Below are 22,494 nucleotides of genomic sequence, written 5' to 3'. Positions count from 1 at the left end.
AGAACGTCAAACTCTCTCGTCTCTCCTGTCGAGGTGTCGGCTGTCGCGTGTCGTGTGCGCGCGGCGATTGTAACCGGGGAGGCCTGCGCAGCTTCTAACGATGCACAGAAAACGGGCCACACAAATGCCGTAAAGGACAGGCGCGGGACGTGAGGAGATGCGCGGCCGACACCCAGCAGCGGCTCTGCGGCGGGAGGGGGAGACACACACAGGAAGCACGATGCGTACAGTGATCGCGTGTCATGCGCCATCACCGACGTCGGGCGGGAGAGGAGCTCCAGCCAACAGTAGTGGCGAGCCAGCCTGCGCTGCACGATGAAATAGTACTCGTGCTGACGCATCCTCGCCCGAGTCATATTCCAAGTGCCCTGCGACAGCCCGCGTGCGACGGGAAGAAGAGGTGCGAGGCTGAGAAAATAAGAGCTTGATCGCGCCACCAACGTCAGCGTCGGGCGCAGTGATGAGCTCGAGCAGCTCTCGTCGAGCAAGCTCCGCCTCCGAGCTCTCGCAGCAGCCATGCGCGTGCGCGCAGCCCAGATTCTCGCTCAGCGCCTCCGCCTTGGGGTTTGAAGCAGGTCCGCCGTAGCGCTCCGCGCCTGCGCCGGCGGCGGGCGGTGTAGAAGGCCGCTCGCGATGGCTCCGTCGTGTGCCTCGACCGTCCCACCTCAAGTGGTGACTACCCTCGCTGTCGCGCGGCCGCTTGGCAGCGGCGCCGACGCTGCCGTTGAGTCTGTCCGTGGCCGCCGCGTCACTCGGCACGGAAGCCTCCTTGCCGGTGGACATGCCGGGGGGGCGTGAGGGCCTGGAGGGTGACACAGACGCACAGGGGAGCGCGCGCCGCCGAAGTGGTTTGGCGCACACCTCGACGAGGAGGGTGGCCACCCCTCGGTTCCCAGCCTGAAGAATTTTATATACTCTCTCTCGAGGTTCTCGAGGTGGATATCCTTTGGCCGCGTTGGGTAGCGAGGATTGGTGTAACCCGAGCCACGGAGGCGTGTTTTCTGGCGGCCGACCGTCAGTGCACGGAGTTGCCCCTTCTCCGACTGCCCCGGCTAGTTCACGGGTTTCGCGGGAGTGACCCCATGCGTCAAACCCGAGACCTAGCGCGGGTGGGTTGGAGGGGGCTCGCCCCGTTCCTCCCCATCGGGCCGCGTGAGCGGCCTCGCCTCGCAGATTCGTTTCTCGCGCCTGGGTCAGGCGCGCGGGGCATCCCCCGGGTCGCTCGACCAGCGATCCGAAGAGTGGCCGCTATGCGAGGGAAAGAGCGGGGCCCTCGACGCCTCAGTCCGGCCCTCCGAGGGGGGAAGGGAAGTGCGGGGTCCCCACGGGCGCCTCAGTTCGGCCCTCCCGAGGGGGGGAGGGGAGCAAGGGGGTGGGGGGATCAGGGCGGTGGGGAGGGGTCTCGGATTTCATGTGGCTAATACTTGCCCTTTCGGGGAGGGGCCTCGGGACGGCGAGCGCAGTGGCGCCCGCTCGACTTCTTCCCCTCCTCCCCAGAGGCAGCGAGTAGGCAGCGAGAGGAGGTCTCGAGCGCCTATATGAAGGTATGTGAGATGGTGATGGGAATGGGTGGTCGGGCGGGCGGGCGGGCGGGCGGGCGGGCGGGCGGGCGGGCAAGCAAGCGGGGAGCGGCGGGCGGGCGGGGCGGAGCGGGCGGGCAGGGTTATCGGGGGAATCGTGTCCACAATCAGCGGCAGCGGAGCAGCAGCCGCGGCAGCAGCTGCTGCAGCAGCAAGCAGCAGCCAGATTGCTGCCGTTGTCTGCGCCGCGATCCGCCGCCGCGCCGCCGCGCCGCCGCCGCCTGCGCTCGCCGCCGCCTCGTAGACGACTCCTCTCGCGCTCGGAGAGCCGCGCAGCGGGCCGCGAGGTTGTGGTCAGAGAGCAGCAGGGTTGAGATCCACAAAATCGGCCAAATTTGAGGTTGCTCGAGAGAGCCTGGAAATGGTCCCGCGCCGTTGCCCCGGTGCCGGCGCATCACGTCTCAGCCGCGATGGGCCGGTTCCGCCGCGCAGTCGAGCAGCAGGAGCTCGGAGGCAACTTTGTCGACAAACTGGTCGAGCCAAAAATTGGCGAGGAAGCGGCACCGGCGGCACGCCGGGACGAATCCGGACTGATCACATTGTTCGGCACCGCGGCGGCGAGCCGCCGCGAGCCCACAGGAGAGCTGGGCGCCGCGGCACCAGACCGCGCCGCCAGCGAGGCGAGAGCAGCGGCCGACCGGCCGTGACATGGCAGTTAGACGGCGGGATCACGCTATTTTATATACAAGCCTGAAGAAGTGGCCTCTGACCGCCAAGGTCTGTGCGCGCCAACGCGACGGGACGATAGAGAGCGCGCAGGGGGGGGGGTATCGGCGCGCCTGCTCTTGCGCGCAGCTGCTCTCTCTCGCGCGCCCTGCCCTCGCGCGCCCTGCCCTCGCGCGCGCCTGAGCTCTCGCGCGCGCCTGCTCGCGCCTGCTCGCGCGTGCGGGGTGTGCCTGGTGCTGCCCGGGCCCGTTCTGCGTTCTGCGCGCCCTGCTCAGATGTCTAGGGCGCATTGCCGCAGGCAGCCAAGATGGAGACGAATACGCTTCTCGTCGTCACCGCCGCTTTTGGTGCGCACAACCGGATCGCGCTTGACCATCCTTTCGGCCCTGTTCCCACCGCATGCCCCATGCACAACTAGTAATGCCGTCGTTGCAGGCGGGGCATTCGTGGGCACCTCCCTGGCCACGCAGGCGCTGGCCCCGGCGCCAGCGCTCAAGCAGTCGTTCGTCGCGGCTGAAAAGAGTGTGATGGCCATTCTTTCTGAGGATTGCTTCAACTCGGTGCATGCCGGATGGGAGGCGGATTACAAGCTCAAAAACGACGCCGCCCCCGAAGATCCGGAAGAATGCCAAGCGGATGAAAAGGATGGTCATAAGGTGATCTCTGTGGAGTGCCTCACGCCGTTGGTTGCCGGATGGAAGGCGGATTACAAGCACAAGCACAACGGCACCGCCCCCGATCAAAATCCGGAAAAATGCCGCCCCGCGGGTGCCTTTACTACCGTCTGGATACCGTCTAGCCAATCCGGAAAAGCGTAAAGGCACGGCACGACAACATATCGGAATTTGGTTACGGCTTACAACTGAATGTCCTTGCAGTGGTTGGCTAGGGATCCCTACCAGATCGAGCCCGACTTGGCTGATGCCGCGGGGAGAACCGTTCTTTTGGGGGGCGGCGAAGGGGAGAGGGAGAGAGGGAAGGGGGTGTGAGCGATTCTAAGATCAGGTCTGCCACCTCCCAGCTGAGACCGAAATCTAAGTTTCAAACCTCGAATAAATCTCGAAGCACACTTGAATGCTCACTTGGCAGGTAACATATGCGCCACGCGCCCCAACCGCTCCTCTGGTCGCCGCCGGCCTCCGCGGCGGCGGCGATGTCCCAGCGCCACCCATCGGCAAGAGCCTCAGATCGATCGATCGGCGCTCAAAGTCGGCTTCAGATCCGAGAACGCTGCTGGCGCCGCCGCCGATCCCAGCGGCGACGCCAGCAGCTTCCTCTGCTCTCCAATGCGCCGAGAAGCGACGCGGGGGTGCTCGGCCCGCCGTGGACGACGAAGGATCCGCCGGGCGCGCGTCGGCCGGTCCGGTGGCACCCTCCGCGCGCGGCACCTGCCGGCGCCCCGACGACAGCCGTCGCCGCCGCTGATGGAGGGGCGGTCGGCGCCGCTGCCGCCGCGCCGCCGGTGGGAGGGGCACTGGTGGTGGCCTGGGCGGCCCTCCGCCGCCGCTCGGGGCGCCCGGGCAGCGGTGGCAGCCTGCGCCGCCACGGCTTCGAGCGGGGCTGCCTGGCTTCGAGCGAACCTGGCGGGGGCGGCCCTCCGCGCTATTCTGTTTCTACGAATTGAGAAACTCAAGCGGGCAGGCTGGAAGCACTGAGGGACGGCCGATGTTCGCCCAGTGGCAGGCCTGATCTTAGAATCGCTCGTGTGATACGAGAGAGCGCATGATCTGTGATCTGTGAGGGTCCGCCCGGCGCCCGCAGGCGCATTTTGTATACCGAGGCGGTGCCCGGTGCCGAGCGCAGGCCGGAGCCCACAGGTCGGACCTTAAGACAGCGTTGTAGATCCCTGGGCGAGGGTGGTGGAGAGGGCGGTCCGTCGGCGCCAAACCACCTCCCACCGAGGTGCAGGTTCTACGCGTTCCCGGGCCGCCCCGTTGGAGGTAGGCCGCTCGTCTAGCCAATCAGCCTTAAGCGAGCGGCCTGGCCGTTGGAATGGCCGAGTTTGGCGGGGGGGAGGCCAATGACCTGCCTAGAAAGCCGACATGCCAGGGGCGCTAGCAGGTGAGAGGTGCACACGAGGGGCCTCATCCCGCCGGAGTGGGCGAGAGGCTGGATAATGCGCGAGAGGCTGGCGCGGGGAGAGGCTGGCGCAGGGAGCGGGTGGCGCGGGGAGAGCTGTGCTGAGCGAGAGCTTCGCCGCAGAAGCTTGGATGCACCTCTCGGGCCGCGGCGCCTCGACCCGGGGGCCCTCTGCGTGTCCTGGCGAGAGGTACATTTGTTGCGCGCCGGAGACGACTCGACGCCGCTGAGATCGGAGATCAAGCTCTGACAGGTCACACGTCGCTCCTTTGACGCCGACGTGACTCACCCGTGCAGACCACATCAGGACACGGTCTCGACGCGCTCGGTACGACGCCTGCGACCCGTCTCGGGTCAGGTGGCACGACGCTCATCGCGCCTACCAGCGCTGCCGTACAGGTTGCCACGACGAGGTCGAGCACGCTTCTATACGCTCGCCGAGCCTTCCTTTCCATCCCATTAGGCAGCCTGGGAACGGTGGCGGGGTCAGAGGCAAAGCCTACGAGGGGTGGTGGAACCACATGTCACGGCTACTGCCGGCTCGACCCCACGATAGCCTCCGAAGGCTGACTTTGCGGCACCATCATCGGACGATGTCGACGAGTTGGGTCGCTCTCGCGGTAGCCAGATGACCTCTCTTCCTAGGAGCATCGGCCATGGCCGCAGGGAGCTCGCGGGGGAGGGCGCTGGAAGCAACACAGAGCTCCGTTGGAGACGTTTTCAAGATTAGCGTGTCAGCGAGAGTGAAAAATGGCACGCTAGCCGTCATGTTCGATTGCCATTGTGCCCACATTCTGCGTCCATGCCACAAGTGCCACCAGTAAAAACCAATATATCACGGTTCAGGCGGGAGCACGCTGCGCACACCGCGGGGCGACGTAGACTGGCGCATACTTCACGCCGGGCACATATTCTGTCTCTAGGATGCTCTTACACATCCGAGAGTGCTAGCAGCTCCAGCCGGTGCCTCGCTGCACCGCCTCGGAGAAGGGCGAGGCGTACCTCCGCGGGTCGAAGCAGAGCACGGGCGGCCCCGCGGCGCCGTACCGGCCTGCGGCCCTCGAGAACTGGCGGCACGGGGCACGAGACATGAGATGTGAGATGAGGCAAGCAGAGGGGGGGAGCTGCGTGGAAGGCACGTGTGTCGGGGAGGTGTGAGAAGAGAGCAGCGCGCCTGGCCGGCGGGGCCGTGGGAGTTCCAGGGCGTCACGAAGAAGGCGAGGATGGAGGCGGGCGCCGCGGCCGAGAATGCGATGCCGTCGACGATCACCTTTTGCGGAGGTGCAAGGCGGGGGAGGGGGCGGAGGGAGGTCAGAGGAGGGGCGCTCCCGCAACACTGATCAGCCTCTCGGGCGATCAACACCGGATCCCGGCACCGCCACACGGCCGCACTTCGCGGCGGCTGGCATCTCGAGGACATCTCGAGGACATCTCGAGGACATCTCGAGGGCATCTCGAGGGCATCTCGAGGGCATCTCGAGGCGGGGCGCGTGGGCACCTCGTTGTAGTTCCAGCCGTTCTGCGGCTCCTTCCAGCTCTCGAGCATGCGCGGGAGCTGGTCCGCGGCGAAGGCGTGCCCGCGCGCCACCGCGGTCTCGCACACCTCCTTTGCGCCGCCGGCGCTGCTGCTCCACCCCTTTGGGGGGAGGGGGGGGGGGGCGGGTCTCACCACACAAGGGTGTGTGCTGCATGCGACGCGGATGGGTGCGAGAGGGGGTGGGGCGCCTGCGAGGCGGTGTCGTGGGGGAAGGCGCACAGCAGTCGCGTGGCGTCCGGGTGCAGCGCCTGCGAGTGAACCATGGGGTCGACAGGGCGGGCGAGTGAAGAGTGGTGGTAGGCCGGCGGCACGGTGTGTGCTCGGTGGCCGGCCGAGGCGGTGGGTGGAGATAACACAGTTGCTCACTACTGTGCTGCTGCTGCTGCTGCTGCTGCTGCTGCTACTACTACTACTACTACCACTGCTTAGTACCATGCCCGGCCAGTCGACGCGGTAGGTTGAGACACAGCCGCCATGGCCCGGCCCGTGCCTAGGAAGTGTCCAGGAAGTGTCCAGGAAGTGTCTAGGCGACACTACAGCCGCCGTGGCCCGTGCCGGTTCGAGCCGGGGACGAGCCCCTCGCAGCGGCTGTAGTCGCGCCGCGGCGTGCTCCTGCTGACGAGAGAGCTCGAATCAATTAACGATGAATGGACTGTGAATGAACTATTAACTACCGATTACTTATGCTCCTGCTGACGAGAGAGGCCGGCAGCCGGTTGCCTGTGTCCACGGCGGGGGGCGATGTGGAGACGCGCCTCCACGGGCCAGACAGCATTTAAAGGGGCGAGTGCGCGGGTCGCCAAAGCGGAGGAGGTCCCCCCTCCCCGTCGCCTCGGGCTCAAGGTTGTGGATGAGCACCTGCGAGCGGGCGGTAGGCGGCTACAGGCAGACGCGCGCTGCTAGGTATAGGTGGGATATAGTGCTCAGTAGGCGGGGCGGAAGGCAGGGCGGTAGGCAGGGCGGTGGCAAGCTGGCGCACCCCGGGCAGAAGGGCGTTGTTGTGCAGCCTCAGCCGGGCGGTGGAGGCGAGGTCGAACCACGCGTTGGCCAGCCTCGCGCACTCTCGCGCTTGGGCAGGCACTGCTGCAGCAGCCATCACGGGCGGCGGCGTGGCCATCTTTCCGTACGACGCCTGCTGTCCGGACTTCACGTAGCATGCAGCTCCCGACACGGGCGCGGCGAAGGCGATACGGTCCGTGTGCAGCTCGCACTTGCTCGTGCCGGTCCGAGCAAGGTACTGAGCGAACTCGAATGCACGGCAGTGCGGATCCGGCTTGCATGCCGCCTCGCACTGTGGCAGCGCAAGGCCCCACCGCTCGCTGTATGTTCCGGTCCCGCCGCCGGGAGTTCTGCACGCACCGGGAGGATGCAGTGCGACGAAGGAGCGAAGATCGGTCATACTGTGCCCGACGAGCGGGGGAGGGGGGGGGCAGACGAGAGAGGCACGCACAAAAAGAATTCGCCGCGCCAGTTTCAAAATAAAAAGAATTCGCGGTCGCCTTCCGCTGTCTGTTCTTTGATTCTAGGTACTCGACTGCTGCTTGCCGAACAACGAGACCGACAGTGCGTAGTGCGGTGTGCTAGCGTAGCATCCGCGACGTCGACGTCGACACGAAGCCTCGGCAGCCAGGGCCGCAGGCCGTATTGAGCGGCTCCTTCCCGGAGGTGTTGGTGTGGAGCAGCCGAGTCTCCGCCGGCCGCCATGCCTGCGCGGCGGCGGCGGAAGCTGTTCGGCTGCGGCGGCGGCTTTTTCTAGGATCTCGCTCGACAAGACGCTGCAGGAAAGAATTCTTTTAGCGTGAATGAACGTTGTTTGTGCCGCCAGAGGCAGAGCGCGCCAGTCCCGTGCCTAGTGAGTGTTGTGTGAGAGAGTGTCATGGTAAATTCTTTTCTTTGGTTTGGGGGGGGGGGGGTTGGGCGCGCGGTTTGCGCTCCCTTTCTCGTTTTCTCTCACTCTCTACCCGTCATTAAATTTCTGGCGAGCACATGAACGGGAAAGGGCGTAAGCGCGTAAGGTGCGCCGTACGGGCGACACCTCGTCAACGGGTGGATCGGACTGGACCGCAATGTTCCGCGTAAAAGATGTGTAAAGAGTGTGCAGTCTTCCGGGAACATTCACAGCAGCATCCCGAAACGAAAGTAAGACTCATTTGGGACTTGCGACGACCTCGCTGTCGGAGAGCAGGGGAAGCGCGCAGAAGATGCACGATCCGCCGGATGTCGCGTCGACCAGCGGCGGCAGCGGCGACTTTTGCGGAGGCAACGGGGCGGATGACGCACTGCAGGACGAGGTGCTCTTCGAGCTGCTAGAGGGAAATCGCAAATACGTCCGCTGGCTGAGAGACCACCGGCAGAGCGGCGACGGCGGCGGCGATGCGGAGGCGCGCGGGGATGGCATGTGCGACTACTTGCAGCAAATCGAGGAGGACAAGATTGGCAAGAACCGTGCGCCACTGCGACCAGTGCAGCCAAAGGCGCTCGTCATCTCGTGCTCGCGTTCCTTCTCCCCAATGGACATGCACCGCTGGCGCAATACCCACCACACGCTGATCCACGATGTGAAGGACCCCGCCGTGTCCGAGAGGGCGCGGCGAGTCATCACGATGCTGCGGCAGGGCAACGACCGCTTCTGCGCCGGCCGGTGGCACTACCGCACTCCGTGCGGCCTTGAGGGCTCTGCGCCGCCGTGCGCAGTCGTGCTCGGCGGCTCGGAGTCGCGCGTCCCGATCGAGGACCTGTTCGACGTTGAGCCTGGCCGGCTGGTCGTGCAGCGCGTGCTCGGCTCCGTCGCGGGCCTCAAGGAGCGCACCGCCTACTCCTCCATCCAGTACGCCGTCATGCGTTGGAAGCCGCCTGTGCTGCTCGTGCTCGTCGAGAGCAGCTCTGCCGTCGTGACGGCGGCCATCGAAGAGCTGCGCGGGCACTACTTGCCGCGCGCGCCCGTCCGTGCGGTGCTCGAACACATCATGGTCTCGGCGCAGCGTGCCATCCGGCAGGTTGAGGAAGATGCCTCCCTCACCGCCGCCGGCCGCGAGATCAAGGCGCAGCGGCTGACGACGGAGCTCAACTGCCTCTACTCCATGGAGATGATGCTCGCCTCGAAGAATATCCGGGACGTGGTGCGCACGGGCGAGGTGGAGCTGCTCGCCGCGATCATGGAGACCGGGACGGGCAAGATCCGTTTCATCGGCCCACATCCGCGGCAGGACGATGTCATCCGCGCGGCCGACTTGCGCGAGAGGACGTACGCCGCCGGCCCCGCCAGCATCCTCTCCCGAGAGGACTGGGAGAACTACTTGCCCAGCTGGGCCTTGGTCGAGCGCAGGCCGTTCACGGCGGACGACGCAGAGCCAGCCACAGGGGCGACAGGCTCGGTCGGGACGACCGCTTTGCTCAAGCCAGTGGAGGGATATGGACACGCGGCCCGCTGCGGCACTTCCGAGGGTGCCAACGCTCCGCCGCGCACCCCCAGGCTAGCGTGCCCGGTGTTCCCGCTGCGGGCCATTGCGGCGCTGACGCCCTTGATTCTGGCAGCACTGCTGGCGCTGCCGTCCTTCGCCGCCTTCACTGACGCTGGCACAAGGCCGCAGGAGCGATTTCCGCAGCCGTTTGGCGCTGCGAGCTCGTCCATGGTGAACACCGTGGACCGCAGCCCGAGGACGTCCGCGTCGTGGGTCGGAGGGGCAGCGCCAAGCGACCGACCTGCGGTCGTGCCATCGCACCTTGCGCACCAGAACCACCACCATCACCACCACCACCACCACCACCACCACCATTCTGAGAGCAAGCTGATGCAGGAGTTGAGAGAGGAGGGGTGAGACGAGAGAAAGCCAGTAGACAACATGTGGCTCGGGTGCGATAGACCGAGACGCTCGTGGCTCTCCGCACCCGAGCATAGTGGGGGACAGTGAGGGGACGGGGCCGCGCAGCCTGTGTGTCCATAGCATGCGCACGACCGACATGGCTCACGTCATGACGTGCCCGACCATGATGGTGTCCATGTGTGCTGGACCATGACATGGATGTCATATCCATCTCATATGGTGGCGTGAGCATAGAGCTCTAACGGGCATTCACGCATCTTGATTTTTGTCTCAAATTCTGTTGTTTTAAAGTACATATATCTCTGAATTTGATATAGAGACTCACACAGAGCACACACTTCAGAGAAGATCAGACCGCGCGCTCAACGGACAACGCTCGAAGTTTGAGTGCACCCGTGCACAGATGGGATGAAGCAATGCGACAGCTACGCTACAGCTACAGTACACGACGCAAGACATGGACATCACTTTCTCCGCACTCGTGCACTCGCGTCTTCCGAGGGCTCGTGCACGTGCTGACTACTGCTGTGTTGTGGTTGTGGTGCGTACCGTAAACATGGCGTGCATTGTAGTCGCCTCCTGTTCTGCATCTGGGACCCATGTGTGTAGCTCGGAACGTTCCACTGTCAACCGGGCCTCCTTGCAGTGATCTATGAACACATCTTGGGACCCTTCCCACTCAGCTGCCGCAATGTATGCGACTCCTGGGCCTTTCAGAACCTGCGACAAGGAACCAGCCAACGCGAGGGAAGTGTCCGGCTCATACAGAAGACAGGAGCCCAGAACGACGTCCGGTTCGCGGAAGTCAACCGGGAGCTGCCGACCAAGATCGTCCCATGCACAAGCCAACGTTGAGACCCGGTCATCGACGCCGTTTCGGGCCGCTGTTGCAGTCACCTCCCGTAGCGACACTTCAAGCTGATCCTGAATGAGCACTTGCCTTGCTCCAACTGTTGCTGCCGTGACGCCAGGAAGCCCAAGCCCAGCCCCGAGCTCCAATACCGTCTTGTCTTCCAGCGCGATTGATTCTTGGGCCAGCCACCGTGCCAGGGCAATGGCAGGACTCCACAGAAAGTCGCCGTATTCTTCCCAATACCACGTATTGTCCGCGATCCGGTTGTGCTGCGCCAGCTGGAGCCCTGCGTGCTTTGTGAGCTCGACGTGGGTCCATGATCTGACCAGCTCGTCTCCAGCCAACTCGCCTGCGTCTCCAGCCTCGTCGTGTCCTGCGTCACCAAGTTCAGCCCTGAGCTGCTTCAGCTCGGCTTCAAGCTTTGCCACCTCCCCTTTCACCTCTTCCAACAGCTCCTCGGGCATGTCGCCGTCACCCAGCATGGCGCGCATCAGCTTTACCTCGTCGAGTTGCTGCTGGTACATAGCATACAACTCGTCGAGCATCGCCTTCTCCTCCTCTGTGCTTGCGTCGCCATCCTTGCTACGGTGAGATGCGCGGCGAGTCGTTACCGTCCAGGGAGCCCCGATCGTACGGGGCAGCACCTGCTGGCTGCGGCTGAGGCTGGATGCGCGCAGCAGAGAGCCGCGCCGGCGGAGGCTCCACACGCAGCCGGCAGCGCGCCGGGCTGTGAAAGTCACCATATGTCGCATGGCCAAGCTGGCCCCCCTCGATGGCTTTCACAGCCTTCTCGAGGTTCTCGAGGTGGATATCCTTTGGCCGCGTTGGGTAGCGAGGCTTGTTATTGAGAAAGAAAATACCTCGTATGGCGCTGTGCGCTGGTCTGTGAGAGGTTGACACAGCGTTCTGATCCGACTTTCGACTCGCCATCAATCAATCAAATCGCCTGAAGAAAAACGAATCGTTGTTGCCTACTCGTCGGGCCGGGGGCGCAATAACGAACCACAGAGGCACAGCGCGCACCCCGCCCCGCTCGCAGGGCGTGCATCACACGGGGATTTCTTTCTGTGGCGGCTCGCCCAATGACTGTGCCGGTCGCCGCCCCGTCCATCTCAGCATGCTCTCCCTGCCTGCACCCTGGAATCGGGTGGGGAGGACCCAAGCGCTCTCGTGGCTGGGGCATTGCTCACGAGCAAGCGGGGGTGACGGAGAAGGAGGCGGTGCAGCGGACATTAGAATTCCACGGGAACGTGCACTTGTTGGCACCGGTGCAGGCATCGTAAATAGCCTGCAGACCCGCGTTGCCAGAACAGCTGACGGTCCCGACTCCTGAGAATGTGGTCGCTCCACAACCCTTTTGGAAGTTCGAGGAGAACTTGACCTTGTCGTTCTGAAGCGAGGGCAAGTTTGTGAAAGAGGCCGTGGATTCCATTTGCACAAGGCTGCTGAAGTCAAGCTCCTCGAGAACGGCATTGTCTTTAATAGAGACCGTATACAAAGATTTCAGGTTCGGCATGCTCAACGATCTCATCAGGTTTTGCCTCTGTACCTGAAAAGTGCTTCCAGTGATGGTCTCCAGCGCAGGAAAGCTGAGTGAAGTCATGCTGCTTCCGGGGCTGGTGACGTCCGCGTAGATCCTGCTGGCGCGTTTTAGCGACGCAAACACCACATCACCGTCGCTTGGGTCCCAGCTGACCCTTTGCAGATAGAGCTGTTCCCCGATCTCGACAATGTCCTTCACACACTCGTTGAACGCCGTCGCGGACACACCGGTGCCCCAAATGTCCATACGCTTCAAGATGGTGCCCACGCCGGCGAGTTGCGTACAGGCAAAGTCAATATTGCCGGGCGAGAAGTCGATTTTGCCCGACAAAGCCGCGGCCACCTCGAAAATGATGTCACCGTCACCGCTGGCCTCGAGACTCGAGACTCGAGACTCGAGAGATGTGCCCCACGAGGGCGTGCCACACCCGTCGATTGCGGCACAGCATGTCGTCGTCTCTGAGAGGCGGCGGCGCTGAGCGTCAACCGGCCAGAGCCCCATTGAGCGAGTGTTGCCAGGGCCGCCGGCGTCGACTGCAACCCGCGCCTCGAGTGCGGCATTCCGAGCCTCGAGTGCGGCATTCCGAGCCTCGAGCGCATCCATCCGCTGCAGAAGCTCTTCGTGCATGCGACGGCCCTGAGCGGTGTCGGAGTGGTCCTTGGGGGTGCCCTCGACGCTCGATGCATCAACGTCAGAAGAGAGTGCGCCCTTCGCAGAGAGGGGGCCGCCCTTCTCGGCGTGAAAGCGCGAGAAGGCAAAGCCAGTTGAGTAGGCACTCGCCACCTCGTAGTCGGAGGCCGCGCCCTCGATGGCGCCCTCGGCGAGAGCGCTGGTGGTGATGCTACCTGCAGGAGGGTACTCGTCCATCTTGCCGTTGCGCGGTTGCCCAATCGTCGCGTAGGACTGGCCTACTCACAGCAATTTGTCAAACTGCGCTCTTTCGTGGGTACGGCGATGGGCAGCGCTAGCCGCGACCGATGATGCCGTGCGGCTTATCGCGGGAGGGTGCGTCGCCGTGCGCAGTGAAACTGACGTCGAGTCGGTGCTTTGGGCCGGCGATCAGGCAGCCCTCGCAGCTCGGCATGCCGCGCACAGAGATGGTCCACTCGCCAAACTGGAAGGTACCGCTAGAGTAGACCATCGCAATCTTCAAGCCAAAGCAATCCTTGTGACCCTTGTGGCCAAACTTAAAGGGACGGCCGACGCACGTGCCATTTATAATCTGCCAGCCGAAGCCGTTGCGGTCGAGCTCGGCGGAGTAGAAGGACGCTTGGGCGACCTTTTGTGGGGAGATGCGCGCCACGACATGCGCTTCTGTCAAAAACGTTCCGTTGACCGTCAGAGAACCGTCGTGGAGTGTGAACATAGCCTCCTCCGTCTTGACGTTGACAGCGAGGCCGGGCGCAGACAGGAAGTTGTAGAGCGTATTGTGGCGCCCACGGAAGTCGGCGGTGCCGCCGTACGCAAACGACACGTGTGGATCGCGGAAGGCAGTAGCGCTGCTCACACACGGGTCCTGAGCCAGAGCCGCGACCGAGAGGGGCACCATTGAGCAGGGGCGGGGGAGGCAGGGGGAGGAGGGCGGCCGTGTGCTTGTTTTACTTGTTGAATTTCATTCCCGCCCCAATCCCGCCAAGTTTTGGTTAATTAATGCGACCGGCTTTTTTGGCGTCAATGATATTCGCGCGGTTGGACTTTCCGGCCACCTGGGACTCCGTCAGGACACACACGCAAGCAAGTCGCAACATTCCTCTCTGTCTATCTCTGTCTGCACATGCACGCCTGCTGATGGACGCCGCCGTCAACGGCCACGAGCGAGTGGCCGCCTTGCTGCTGCAGCACGGCGCAGAGATCAACCTGCAGAGCAGCAAAGGCTTCACCCCACTGATGACCGCCGCCAACAACGGCCACGAGCGGGTGGTCGAGCTGCTGCTGCGGCACGGCGCTGAGATCAACCTGCAGGACGGCAACGGCAACACCGCGCTAATGGACGCCGCCGGCTTCGGCAACGAGCGAGTGGTCGACTTGCTGCTGCAGCGCGGCGCGGACGTCAAACTGCAGAACAGCGTCGCCGGCACCGCGCTGATAGCCGCCGCTGGCAACGGCCACGAGCGGGTGGTCGACCTGCTGCTGCGGCGCGGCGCGGAGATCAACAAGCAGATGAGTGATGGCTTCACCGCGCTGGTGCTCGCCGCCCACTACTGCCATGAGCGAGTGGTCGAGCTGCTGCTGCAGCATGGGGCGGAGATCAACGTGCAGGACAGCAGTGGCGTCACCGCGCTGATGGGCGCTGCTCTCAAAGGCCACGAGATGGTGGTCGAGCTGCTGCTGCAGCACAGCGCGCTCGCCAAAGGCTCCCCAGCCCCAGCTCCAGACGGAGCCGTCGGCGGTGAGGGAGAGGCTGTGGTTGCCTCCAGCCGACACGCTCACAGCGCGCTGGCCAGCCAACGCCTCGATCCTCTTCGGCAGGCGGGTGGGCGTGTTCAGCCGCGTCACTCCCTCGCCGTGACCGAGCAGCCCTGGAGCCCAGTCCAGCGCGGCGCCGCACGACGAGAGCCGCCCCTCGCCGTCGATGAAAACGCTGTGCTGTGCGCCCGTCGCCACCCTCGCCGGCGGGTTGGACTCGCACAGCAAGGCCGAGAAGCACAGCCACCGCACGGCGCAGCTCTCGCCCTCTGGCTGCGCCGGCAGCTCGAAGCCGCGCTCTTGCGCCCACAAGCGGATGCCCTCCAGCGCAAGCGAGGCGTGGAAGAGGAGCGAGACGGCCGCGGCGCGAGCGATGTCGGCGGGGCTGCGGCAGTGAGAGAGGACGCGCTCGAGGAGCTCCCTGGGGAGGTCGAGGAGGCGGGCGGGCGGCGGCGTGCTTCGCGAGGGAGCGGCGGAGGCGGCGGAGGCGAGGCGGCGCGAGCGGCGGCACGACGGGGTGGACATTTATATACACACACACATCGCGAGGGAAAAGAATTCTTAAAACCAGCCCCTCTCACAGCACACTGGCACGACAAGGGCGCGGACTGGCGCGGACTGGCACACACACCGGCTCACCAAATGATAAGTTTCCTGGCATCTCATCGGGAACCACCCTTTCTCATTCCCTTTATCGACCGCACCTCGATGCCCGTGTCCTCGAAGTTGTCCTCCGTGAACTGCAGCATCTGCCGCTCCCACGAAGTTGGTGAGGGGCACGGAGACGATGGCGTACGCCACGATAAAGCAAGGAGACCGGAGGCGACACGTTTGACCGGGGAGTCGGGGAGCGAGTCGAGGAGGAATCCCTCGACGCTACGATCCTCGAGGCCGTACGCGACAATGGTGACCAGGAGAGTGATCCAGGAGAGTGGCCGACCAGGATGGCCGACCTGTTCACACTTCTGCCCGCACAGTTTTTGCATGGCTGCCTGCTATACAGTCCTCCTCGCGTCCTCCTCTCGCCACTTCCTCGTGCCGCGCTCGCGCCTTGTGCTGGCCGCCGCGCCCGCTGACGACGCTGAGGGCGAGCGTCTTTTCGGCGCCGGCGGCGGCGCGCTCCCGGTCGGCGAGGCGCTCGACGATGGCGAGCTTCCTGTCGGCGAGGCCGTCGCGGCGGACGACTCTCGTCGCTCGCCTCGTCCGACGCGCCGAATGTGGCTCGGGCGGAGGCTGTGGGTGCCTAAGCCCGGCGAGCTGCAGACGTCGCGCGACGACCAGACCGAGCTCATCGTCGTCAACGGTGTCTCACCCAAAGAGCTCCGAGCCCGCCGTGCCGCGCAGCAGCGCGCCAATGCTGCCACGCTCCGCGAGCGGCTGTGCAGGCTCGGCGTGGCAGGCGCGTCCGTCACGCGGCTGCTCGCGACGCCCGCGGTGCTCGCGGCGACCGCGCCGTCCGCCGACGGCGGCACCTGTCTCGCGTTGCGCCAGCTCGAGACGCTTCTTCACCTGCTGCCGGAGGAGGGTGTGGCGGGTGTCTTGCGTCGGCACGGCCGGCTGCTGCTGAGCCGCGAGATGGACCTCGCGGCGAGAGTGGAGGCGCTGCAGGCCGCGACGGACCTGCCGGCCCTCCGCCTCGTGTCGCACGAGCCCGGCATGCTCTCGCTCGACCACACGCACGTGGCCGCACGCTGCGCGGCGCTGAGCGCGGCGCTGGGCGGCGGCGTCGAGGTCGGCCTGGTGCTCCGCCGTGCGCCGCGGCTGCTCTCGCGCTCTCCCGCGCGCGTGCAGCGCACGCTCGCCGCGCTGCGCGACTTGCTTGAGCCGCTCGGCCTCGACGCGCTGCAGCTCGCCCGCCTAGAAGCGGAATACCTCCCCACACCTCCCCAGATCTCCCCAGATCTCCCCAGATCTCCCCAGATCTCCCCAGATCTCGTCCGCCTAGAAGCGGAATACGCGTTCATGCATCCGAACTAGCGCTCGAGAGGACACGTCTTCGGCCGTATTCGGCCGTATTCCGCTGAATTCACTGTCCTCGCCTCCCCTCGTATTCACGCGGTGCTCTGAATTCGCTGCACAAGACCGTCCTCCCGCCCTCATGTCGGCGTATTCAGCACGTAGGCTCGTCCGGCACCAGCCGACCCTGCTGCTGCCCACGGCCCTAGAAGCGGAAGATCTCCCCCTATCTCCCCGTATCTCCACCATATCTCGCGCCCTAGAAGCGGAAGACGTGCTCTTGCCTTCCAGCCAGCGCTCGAGAGGACAGGCACGCCGCTGCACTCGACCGCCTTCCGCTCTATCCGCCGCATTCGTACTCCTCGCATTCACGCCCTTCTCTGCACACTCTGCACAATACCGTCTTCCCGCCCTCATGTTCATGACCGCCCTCATGTTCCACACCGTTAGGCTCACCTCGCCGGCGGCGGCGCTCGCGCCCAAGCTGTCGCGGCTGCGAGCGCTCACGACCGAGGCCGAGTGGGCGCAGCTCGCCGCGGGCGGCGGCACCGGCACCCTCGCCCGCACCCTGACTTGCTCGCTCGAGCGGATCGGCCGGCTGAGCGAGGTGCTGCCGCGAGCGATGCGGGCCGAATCTCGGTGAACCTCGGCGAATCTCGGTGAGGCTCGGCGAACAGGTGCCGCCGCGCGACGCGGGCGGCGCGGCGCGTTCCCTCTCTGTCCTGCTCAAGCTGCCGCCGCAGCAGTACCGCGAGCAGTTTGGCGACACGGTCGGTCGACCCGGAGACCGTGGGTCGACGGCGGGGGCGGCCGACCCGAGAACGGTTGAGGGAAATCGATAGCGTTGGAGAGTACCTGAGTCTCCTGTGAGTCTCCTCTCGCTCTGTGTGAATTCTGTAGCTGAGATATGAGAAAAAATGGGAGTGAGTTTCCGAAGTCTTGGCGAAGTCGGGTCTCACCGGACACGCACCGAAAGTAGCTCCTCGTAGGGTAGAGGGTCCACAGCGTCCTAATCTAAAATCTGAGGATTAAGGGTTCAGACTTCGCTTTAGTGAGGCCAAAGTGAGTTTATGGATGGGTGAGAACGATGCGCGACACGAGGAGGCACGCGGACCGACTCGTCGGCGACTATGCTGCACGCCGTTTCAGAATTTTTCTCAGCGTGAGCGAGACGTGGAAGAGTGCCACCGTCGGGTAGGACGGGTCGGCCCGGAGCATCGGAGTAGCCGTCGTGGTCGCGGCGAGCAGCGCCGGCCACTCCGGCGCCGCGTCGGCAACATGGAAGATCGTTACATATCTCACAACTGCCAGTGCCAGTGCGCGCCAGTCCGTGCCCACTACTGTGTCAAGGGTTTAATTCTTTTTGGAGGGTACAGCCGGCGCGGGTCGGTCTCTTCACATGATAGACTCCTCGTCAATCAAGGCCGGCGCGAGCCTCGTGGCGGGCGGCATCGCCATTTACATCTTCAAGTCGCGCGGCACGTCGTCGAAAGCGGCCGCGCCCGCCCCGGCGGCGGAGGACTCGTGGAAGGCCGAGGTTGCCGAGTCGCGGCCTTGGGCTCCGGTGCTGTGGGGCTGGGCGATGAACGCGACCCTGCTCGCCGTGCAGACGTTCATGGTGACTAGGTACGCCCCCTCGTACTCGCCGTCCACCTACGTTGCCACGCAGCTCGTGACGATGACGTACTCGTGGGTAGCGACCAACCTGCTGTTTCCCTTATTTCCGACAGTTGCCGGCCTCCCCTTCTTCCTCGTCGCCTTCCCGCCCGCATTCGGTATCTGCGCCGCTCCCTTCTTCGCTGCCTTTGGCAAAGAGTTTGCGATGAACGCGCCCATCTGGGTGCTCACTGCATGGTCGGCGGTGAGACTGATGTTCGAGAGCATCGTCCAGATGCACGCCGCTTACGGGGTCAAGGGCATCTCCTATTGGCTCCTCTGGCCGATCCAAAAGGCCCCCGAGCCATACACGTACACCTACCCCTTCTTTGGCTGGAAGGTAGCACGCACCCGCGGCGGCAACGTGGACGCCATGACGAGTCTTTGCGTTTGCTTGCCGGTCGCGCTGGTCTGCGCCATCGTGAATGACGACGCCAGCCCTGCTGTCCGGCTCCTCTCCTGGGCCGCCCAATCGTGGATATTCGTCTACCTGTGCTGCCTGGGACCCGTCCCCCATTTCCTCATGGGCATGCCTGGCCCCAACAACATCTTCGATGGCGAGGGCGAGCCCAAGCGTGGCACGCAGATGCATGCTCTCACGTCGGGCACGCTCGGCGTCTGCTGCTACTGGATCGCCTCGTACGCCGTCATCCACTTCATCGTCTTTGTCCGCAAGATGACCGGCGTGTGAGCACGATCTAGTACTATGCAAATCCAAATCCAAAGGCGATTTTTTGTTGTTTTTTTACTTTTTTCCAAGAGGCTGTGAACGCGGTAAACCGCGGTAGTACGGGCAACGAACATGCACACGGTTCGCGGTCTTACGCAGCCTCACTGATGACCGCCTCGCCCCTCGCGAGGCTGAGGTGTGATGCGCCGGCACCGGGGCTACGGCGCGGGACCATTTCCAGGCTCTCTCGAGCAACCTCAAAATTGGCCAATTTTGTGATCTCACAACCCTGCTGCTCTCTGACCACAACCTCGCGGCCCGCTGCGCGGCTCTCCAAGCGCGAGAGGAGTCGTCTACGAGGCGGCGGCGAGCGCAGGCGGCGGCGGCGCGGCGGCGCGGCGGCGGATCGCGGCGCAGACAACGGCAGCAATCTGCGGCAGGTTGCATCTTGCTGCTGCAGCAGCTGCTGCTGCTGCGACTGCTCCGCTGCTGCGGATTGTGGATACGACTTCTCCGATCACCCCGCCCGCCCGCCCCGCCCCGCCCGCCCGCCTCTCCCCGCTTGCCCGCCCGTCCGCCCGCCCGCCCGACCACCCATTCCCATCACCATCTCACATACCTTCATATAGGCGCTCGAGACCTCCTCTCGCTGCCTACTCGCTGCCTCGAGGGAGGAGGGGAAGATGTCGAGCTGAGCTAGCCTCGCACGGCCGGAGGCCCCTCCCCGAAAGGCAAGTCTTAGCCACATGAAATCCGAGACCCCTCCCCACCACCCCAATCCCCCCACCCCCTTGCTCCCCTCCCCCCCTCGGGAGGGCCGAACTGAGGCGCCCGAGGGGACCCCGCAATTCCCTTCCCCCCGGAGGGGGCCGTACCCCGGGGAGGGCCCCACTCTTTCCTTCGCATAGCGGCCACTCTTCGGATCGCTGGTCGAGCGACCCGGGGGATGCCCCGCGCGCCTGACCCAGGCGCGAGAAACGAATCTGCGAGGCGTGCGTGGCCGCTTATGCGGCCCGATGGGGAGGAACGGGGCGAGCCCCCTCCAATCCACCCGCGCTAGGTCTCGGGTTTGACGCATGGGGTCACTCCCGCGAAACTCGTGAACTAGCCGGGGCAGTCGGAGAAGGGGCAACTCCGTGCACTGACGGTCGGCCGCCAGAAAACACGCCTGCGTGGATCGCGTCACACCAATCCTCGCTACGGCCAAAGGATATCCACCTCGAGAACCTCGAGAACCACACCAGGGGAATAAACGGGGATGGCTCAAAGCGCTCACAGCTGCGCTACCCCGTTTGAGCTCTAGTGAGCGTCGGGCTGGTGTTTCGACACCGATATCGTTCACACACCTCACAGGTAAGTGTAAGCGGAGCAGCTGAGTAGATACAGCGAATCCTTTGTGTTCACACCTGCAAGAGCAGGTGTGAACCGATTTCGGCCTCAGCCGGCAAACCCCGGAAAGTGCGGCAAAAATAAGCGCCTGCACGTGTAGGCGCGCATCTTAGCCAAGGCTCGCGCCCACACGTGTAGCTGCTTGTGTCAGATACGCGCCCACACGTGCAGGTGTGAGCCCTAGCTAACATGAGCGCCTCCACGTGCAGATGCGCATTTGGCGAGCTCGAATATAAGCGTCTACTCGTGCTGGCGCTCGTTTTAGCTAAGATACGCGCCTACACGTGTGGCCGCGCGTATGACTATATTGTCTCCTCGACCCCCCCCCCCCTCCCGGGCAAGTCATGCACTGAGCAACTGTCAACCCAAAAGGACTGCACACGTGTAGGCCGCCCAGACCCCTACCTGACCTCCCACCTCAGCCTTCCACTCGAATACAACCTCTGCGGCCCTCTCCAGCTCTCCTGAGTGCTGAGACCTAAGGTGTTAAAAAATGTATCGATCACACACCAAGTGCGTATCACCTCAAGCCAATGGTCTGAGCAGCTGCCGCAAATTCATGTACACACATATATTGCACGTATATGGGCAACTGCCCGAGCGCGGGCGCCTTCTTTCGTCTCAGCGCCGCCGACACTGCGCTCAGCTACGCCGAGTATGGAGTCCAGCTCAACTTCAGCAAGGTGATGCCCAACCCGGAGTCGCGTGAGACGCTCGAGCGGCTGGCCGGCGGCCGTTGTGGCGCCCCGCCCGCCGGCAAGACGCTCTGGTACCTGCTTCCACCTCGGGACGACGCATCGGCAGACCTCCTCCTCCGTGGCTGCGATCCGGACGGCGTCGGTGCTGACCTGTATGCCGTGAGCGGTCAGTGTGACGCCCTCCGCCTGATCGGCTGCTCCGGCAACGCCGAGGTGCAGGGAGGCACGACCACGGCGTGCAGCGTCCTGCGTGTGCCCGCCGTCGCACTGCGAGGCCAGCAGCAGCTGCGCGTTGCCGCCGTGGCTAGCGCAAACGCCACCCGCCCGGCAGGTCCGGGTCCGTGGCTGACGGCGCGGTACGAGGCCTCACCGGGCGCGGCCGGTCCGGCCCTCGCGCTCACGCTCGGCGTCACGCTGGCGGCGCTCGTGCTCTGCGGGAAGGCGCTCCGATTGACTCGACGCCCGTCCCTCAACGGCGCGGAGCCGCTCAGCGGCGCGGAGCCGCGGCCGGCGTGGCCGCGTTGCGGCTCGAGCCTGGCGTGGCTACTGCTGGCGGCGGCGCCGGGCGTGTTGGTGGGGAGCTCGTCCGCCGCCGCCCTCGGCGCCGTCGCCGCCTCTGTCCGGGCGGGGGAGAGGTCGTGGTGCAGCGTAGTGCGGAGGCTCCTCTTCGACCGCTCGCCGTCGCTGCTCCCGGCGGAAGAGGTGGCCGCCTCGAGCCTCTCCCGTGCCGCCTTCGGCGCGCGGCTCCGCAACGGCACACCCTTCGTGGTGCGCGGCGCAGCGCGCTTGCCCGCCGACATCGACTGGGCGGGGAGGCTGAGGGCGAGGTGCGGCCGCTCGCGGTTCCGGCTAGGATCGCCGGCGGAGCGAACCTTCTTCCGCTCTTGCCCGTGGGCGGCGCGCTGGGCGCTCTCGCTCCTCTCGTCGCCTCTCCGGCTCGCGGGTTACCGGTCGGTGGACGAGTACGAGGAAGAGCAGGCGCACGTGCACGAGCTCCATTCCTTCCTCGACCTTCTCCGCCCGTCCGCCTCGCTGCAGGCGCCTCTCTGCCCTCTCTCGGCTGTCTCTCGGCTGTCTCTCGGCTGTCTCTCGGCTGTCTCTCGGCTGTCTCTCATCCTCCACCTCCTCCGCCCGTCCGCCTCGCTGCAGCGCTCCACGCCCTACCGCTGGCTGCTGCGCCCGTGGCTCTACCGGCCGCTAGGCCTCCTCCTCGAGACGATGACCGCGTCGCCCTACCTCTACGACAACGCGATCGCGGCCTTCTGCCCCGCGTGGGAGGGGGAGCTCTCCTCGCTGCTGGGGACCCCCTCCCTCTTCGACTGGACCGGAGGCGTGCACGCACGTAGGAGCGGAGCACGCAACTCTTCCGAGAGGGCACGCACTCGGAACTATTCGGCCGTAGTCGGCTGATCCGCTGCCTCTTGTATTCGCGCGGTGCTCTGAACACACGGCACGAGACTTGCCGTATCCCGCCCCGAGATATGGGGAGATATGGGGAGATATGGGGAGATACTTGCCGTATCCCGCCCCGAGGTTGGCGCACTCACCACGTAGGCGCAGCGTTGCTACCGCACCGCCCACGGGACTGAACCCACACTGGGTTCGATACTCCTTGGAGGTGTGGTACTCGCCACGTA

The 22,494-nt window shown here is 64.9% G+C and overlaps 6 protein-coding genes across 6 annotated transcripts in view; 4 read left to right on the top strand and 2 right to left on the bottom strand.

The window, feature by feature from the left end:
• Nucleotides 1-3,277: 3,277 nt before the first annotated feature.
• Nucleotides 3,278-3,784, top strand: EMIHUDRAFT_368128 (hypothetical protein; the record flags this gene model as incomplete). The annotated part of the gene is made up of 1 exon (XM_005775794.1): nucleotides 3,278-3,784. A coding segment is annotated over exon 1 (329 nt), but the record flags the coding sequence as incomplete, so codon positions are not given.
• Nucleotides 3,785-5,118: 1,334 nt separating this feature from the next.
• On the bottom strand, nucleotides 5,119-7,276 carry EMIHUDRAFT_444131 (hypothetical protein). The gene is made up of 9 exons (XM_005775793.1): nucleotides 6,842-7,276; nucleotides 6,624-6,720; nucleotides 6,537-6,582; nucleotides 6,435-6,474; nucleotides 6,295-6,352; nucleotides 6,022-6,110; nucleotides 5,824-5,961; nucleotides 5,500-5,595; nucleotides 5,119-5,392 (listed from the first exon to the last, which is right to left on the bottom strand). Exons 1-9 carry the CDS (start codon nucleotides 7,259-7,261, stop codon nucleotides 5,273-5,275), a joined length of 1,104 nt encoding a protein of 367 aa, XP_005775850.1. The 5' UTR covers nucleotides 7,262-7,276; the 3' UTR covers nucleotides 5,119-5,272.
• A 787-nt stretch (nucleotides 7,277-8,063) lies between these two features.
• On the top strand, nucleotides 8,064-9,433 carry EMIHUDRAFT_239690 (hypothetical protein; the record flags this gene model as incomplete). The annotated part of the gene is made up of 2 exons (XM_005775792.1): nucleotides 8,064-9,263; nucleotides 9,335-9,433. The coding sequence occupies 2 exons, from the start codon at nucleotides 8,064-8,066 to the stop codon at nucleotides 9,431-9,433; spliced, it is 1,299 nt and encodes a 432-aa protein (XP_005775849.1).
• Nucleotides 9,434-10,514: 1,081 nt separating this feature from the next.
• On the bottom strand, nucleotides 10,515-10,769 carry EMIHUDRAFT_47596 (hypothetical protein; the record flags this gene model as incomplete). The annotated part of the gene is made up of 1 exon (XM_005775791.1): nucleotides 10,515-10,769. A coding segment is annotated over one exon (255 nt), but the record flags the coding sequence as incomplete, so codon positions are not given.
• Nucleotides 10,770-15,472: 4,703 nt separating this feature from the next.
• EMIHUDRAFT_469530 (hypothetical protein) lies at nucleotides 15,473-18,791 on the top strand (the record flags this gene model as incomplete). The annotated part of the gene is made up of 4 exons (XM_005775790.1): nucleotides 15,473-16,446; nucleotides 16,895-17,051; nucleotides 17,122-17,214; nucleotides 17,868-18,791. The coding sequence occupies 4 exons, from the start codon at nucleotides 15,473-15,475 to the stop codon at nucleotides 18,789-18,791; spliced, it is 2,148 nt and encodes a 715-aa protein (XP_005775847.1).
• Nucleotides 18,792-20,743: 1,952 nt separating this feature from the next.
• EMIHUDRAFT_239685 (hypothetical protein) overlaps nucleotides 20,744-22,494 on the top strand; it is a gene marked incomplete at both ends in the record, with an annotated part of 2,602 nt that continues 851 nt past the window's right edge. Inside the window, 3 exons of the mRNA XM_005775789.1 lie at nucleotides 20,744-21,841; nucleotides 22,007-22,189; nucleotides 22,412-22,480. Of these exons, the coding sequence (XP_005775846.1) occupies nucleotides 20,744-21,841; nucleotides 22,007-22,189; nucleotides 22,412-22,480 (1,350 nt within the window). The remainder of the gene's footprint in view (nucleotides 21,842-22,006; nucleotides 22,190-22,411; nucleotides 22,481-22,494) is intronic.

This window comes from Emiliania huxleyi (genome assembly GCF_000372725.1).
Source record: "Emiliania huxleyi CCMP1516 unplaced genomic scaffold EMIHUscaffold_293, whole genome shotgun sequence".
In the NCBI taxonomy this organism is placed as follows: Eukaryota; Haptophyta; order Isochrysidales; family Noelaerhabdaceae; genus Emiliania; species Emiliania huxleyi.
The sequence above is the reverse complement of the archived record's forward strand: the minus strand, read 5'-3'. Positions and strand labels throughout refer to the sequence as shown.

Excerpts from the sequence above, each read along its gene's own strand:
- EMIHUDRAFT_444131 (XM_005775793.1), bottom strand. The coding sequence starts at position 7,261 with ATGACCGATCTTCGCTCCTTCGTCGCACTGCATCCTCCCGGTGCGTGC. Across the intron at positions 6,721-6,841 it reads ACAACGCCCTTCTGCCCGGG|GTGCTCATCCACAACCTTGA; the intron begins GTGCGCCAGCTT and ends GCCCGCTCGCAG. Across the intron at positions 6,583-6,623 it reads CTTTAAATGCTGTCTGGCCC|GCAACCGGCTGCCGGCCTCT; the intron begins GTGGAGGCGCGT and ends CCGTGGACACAG.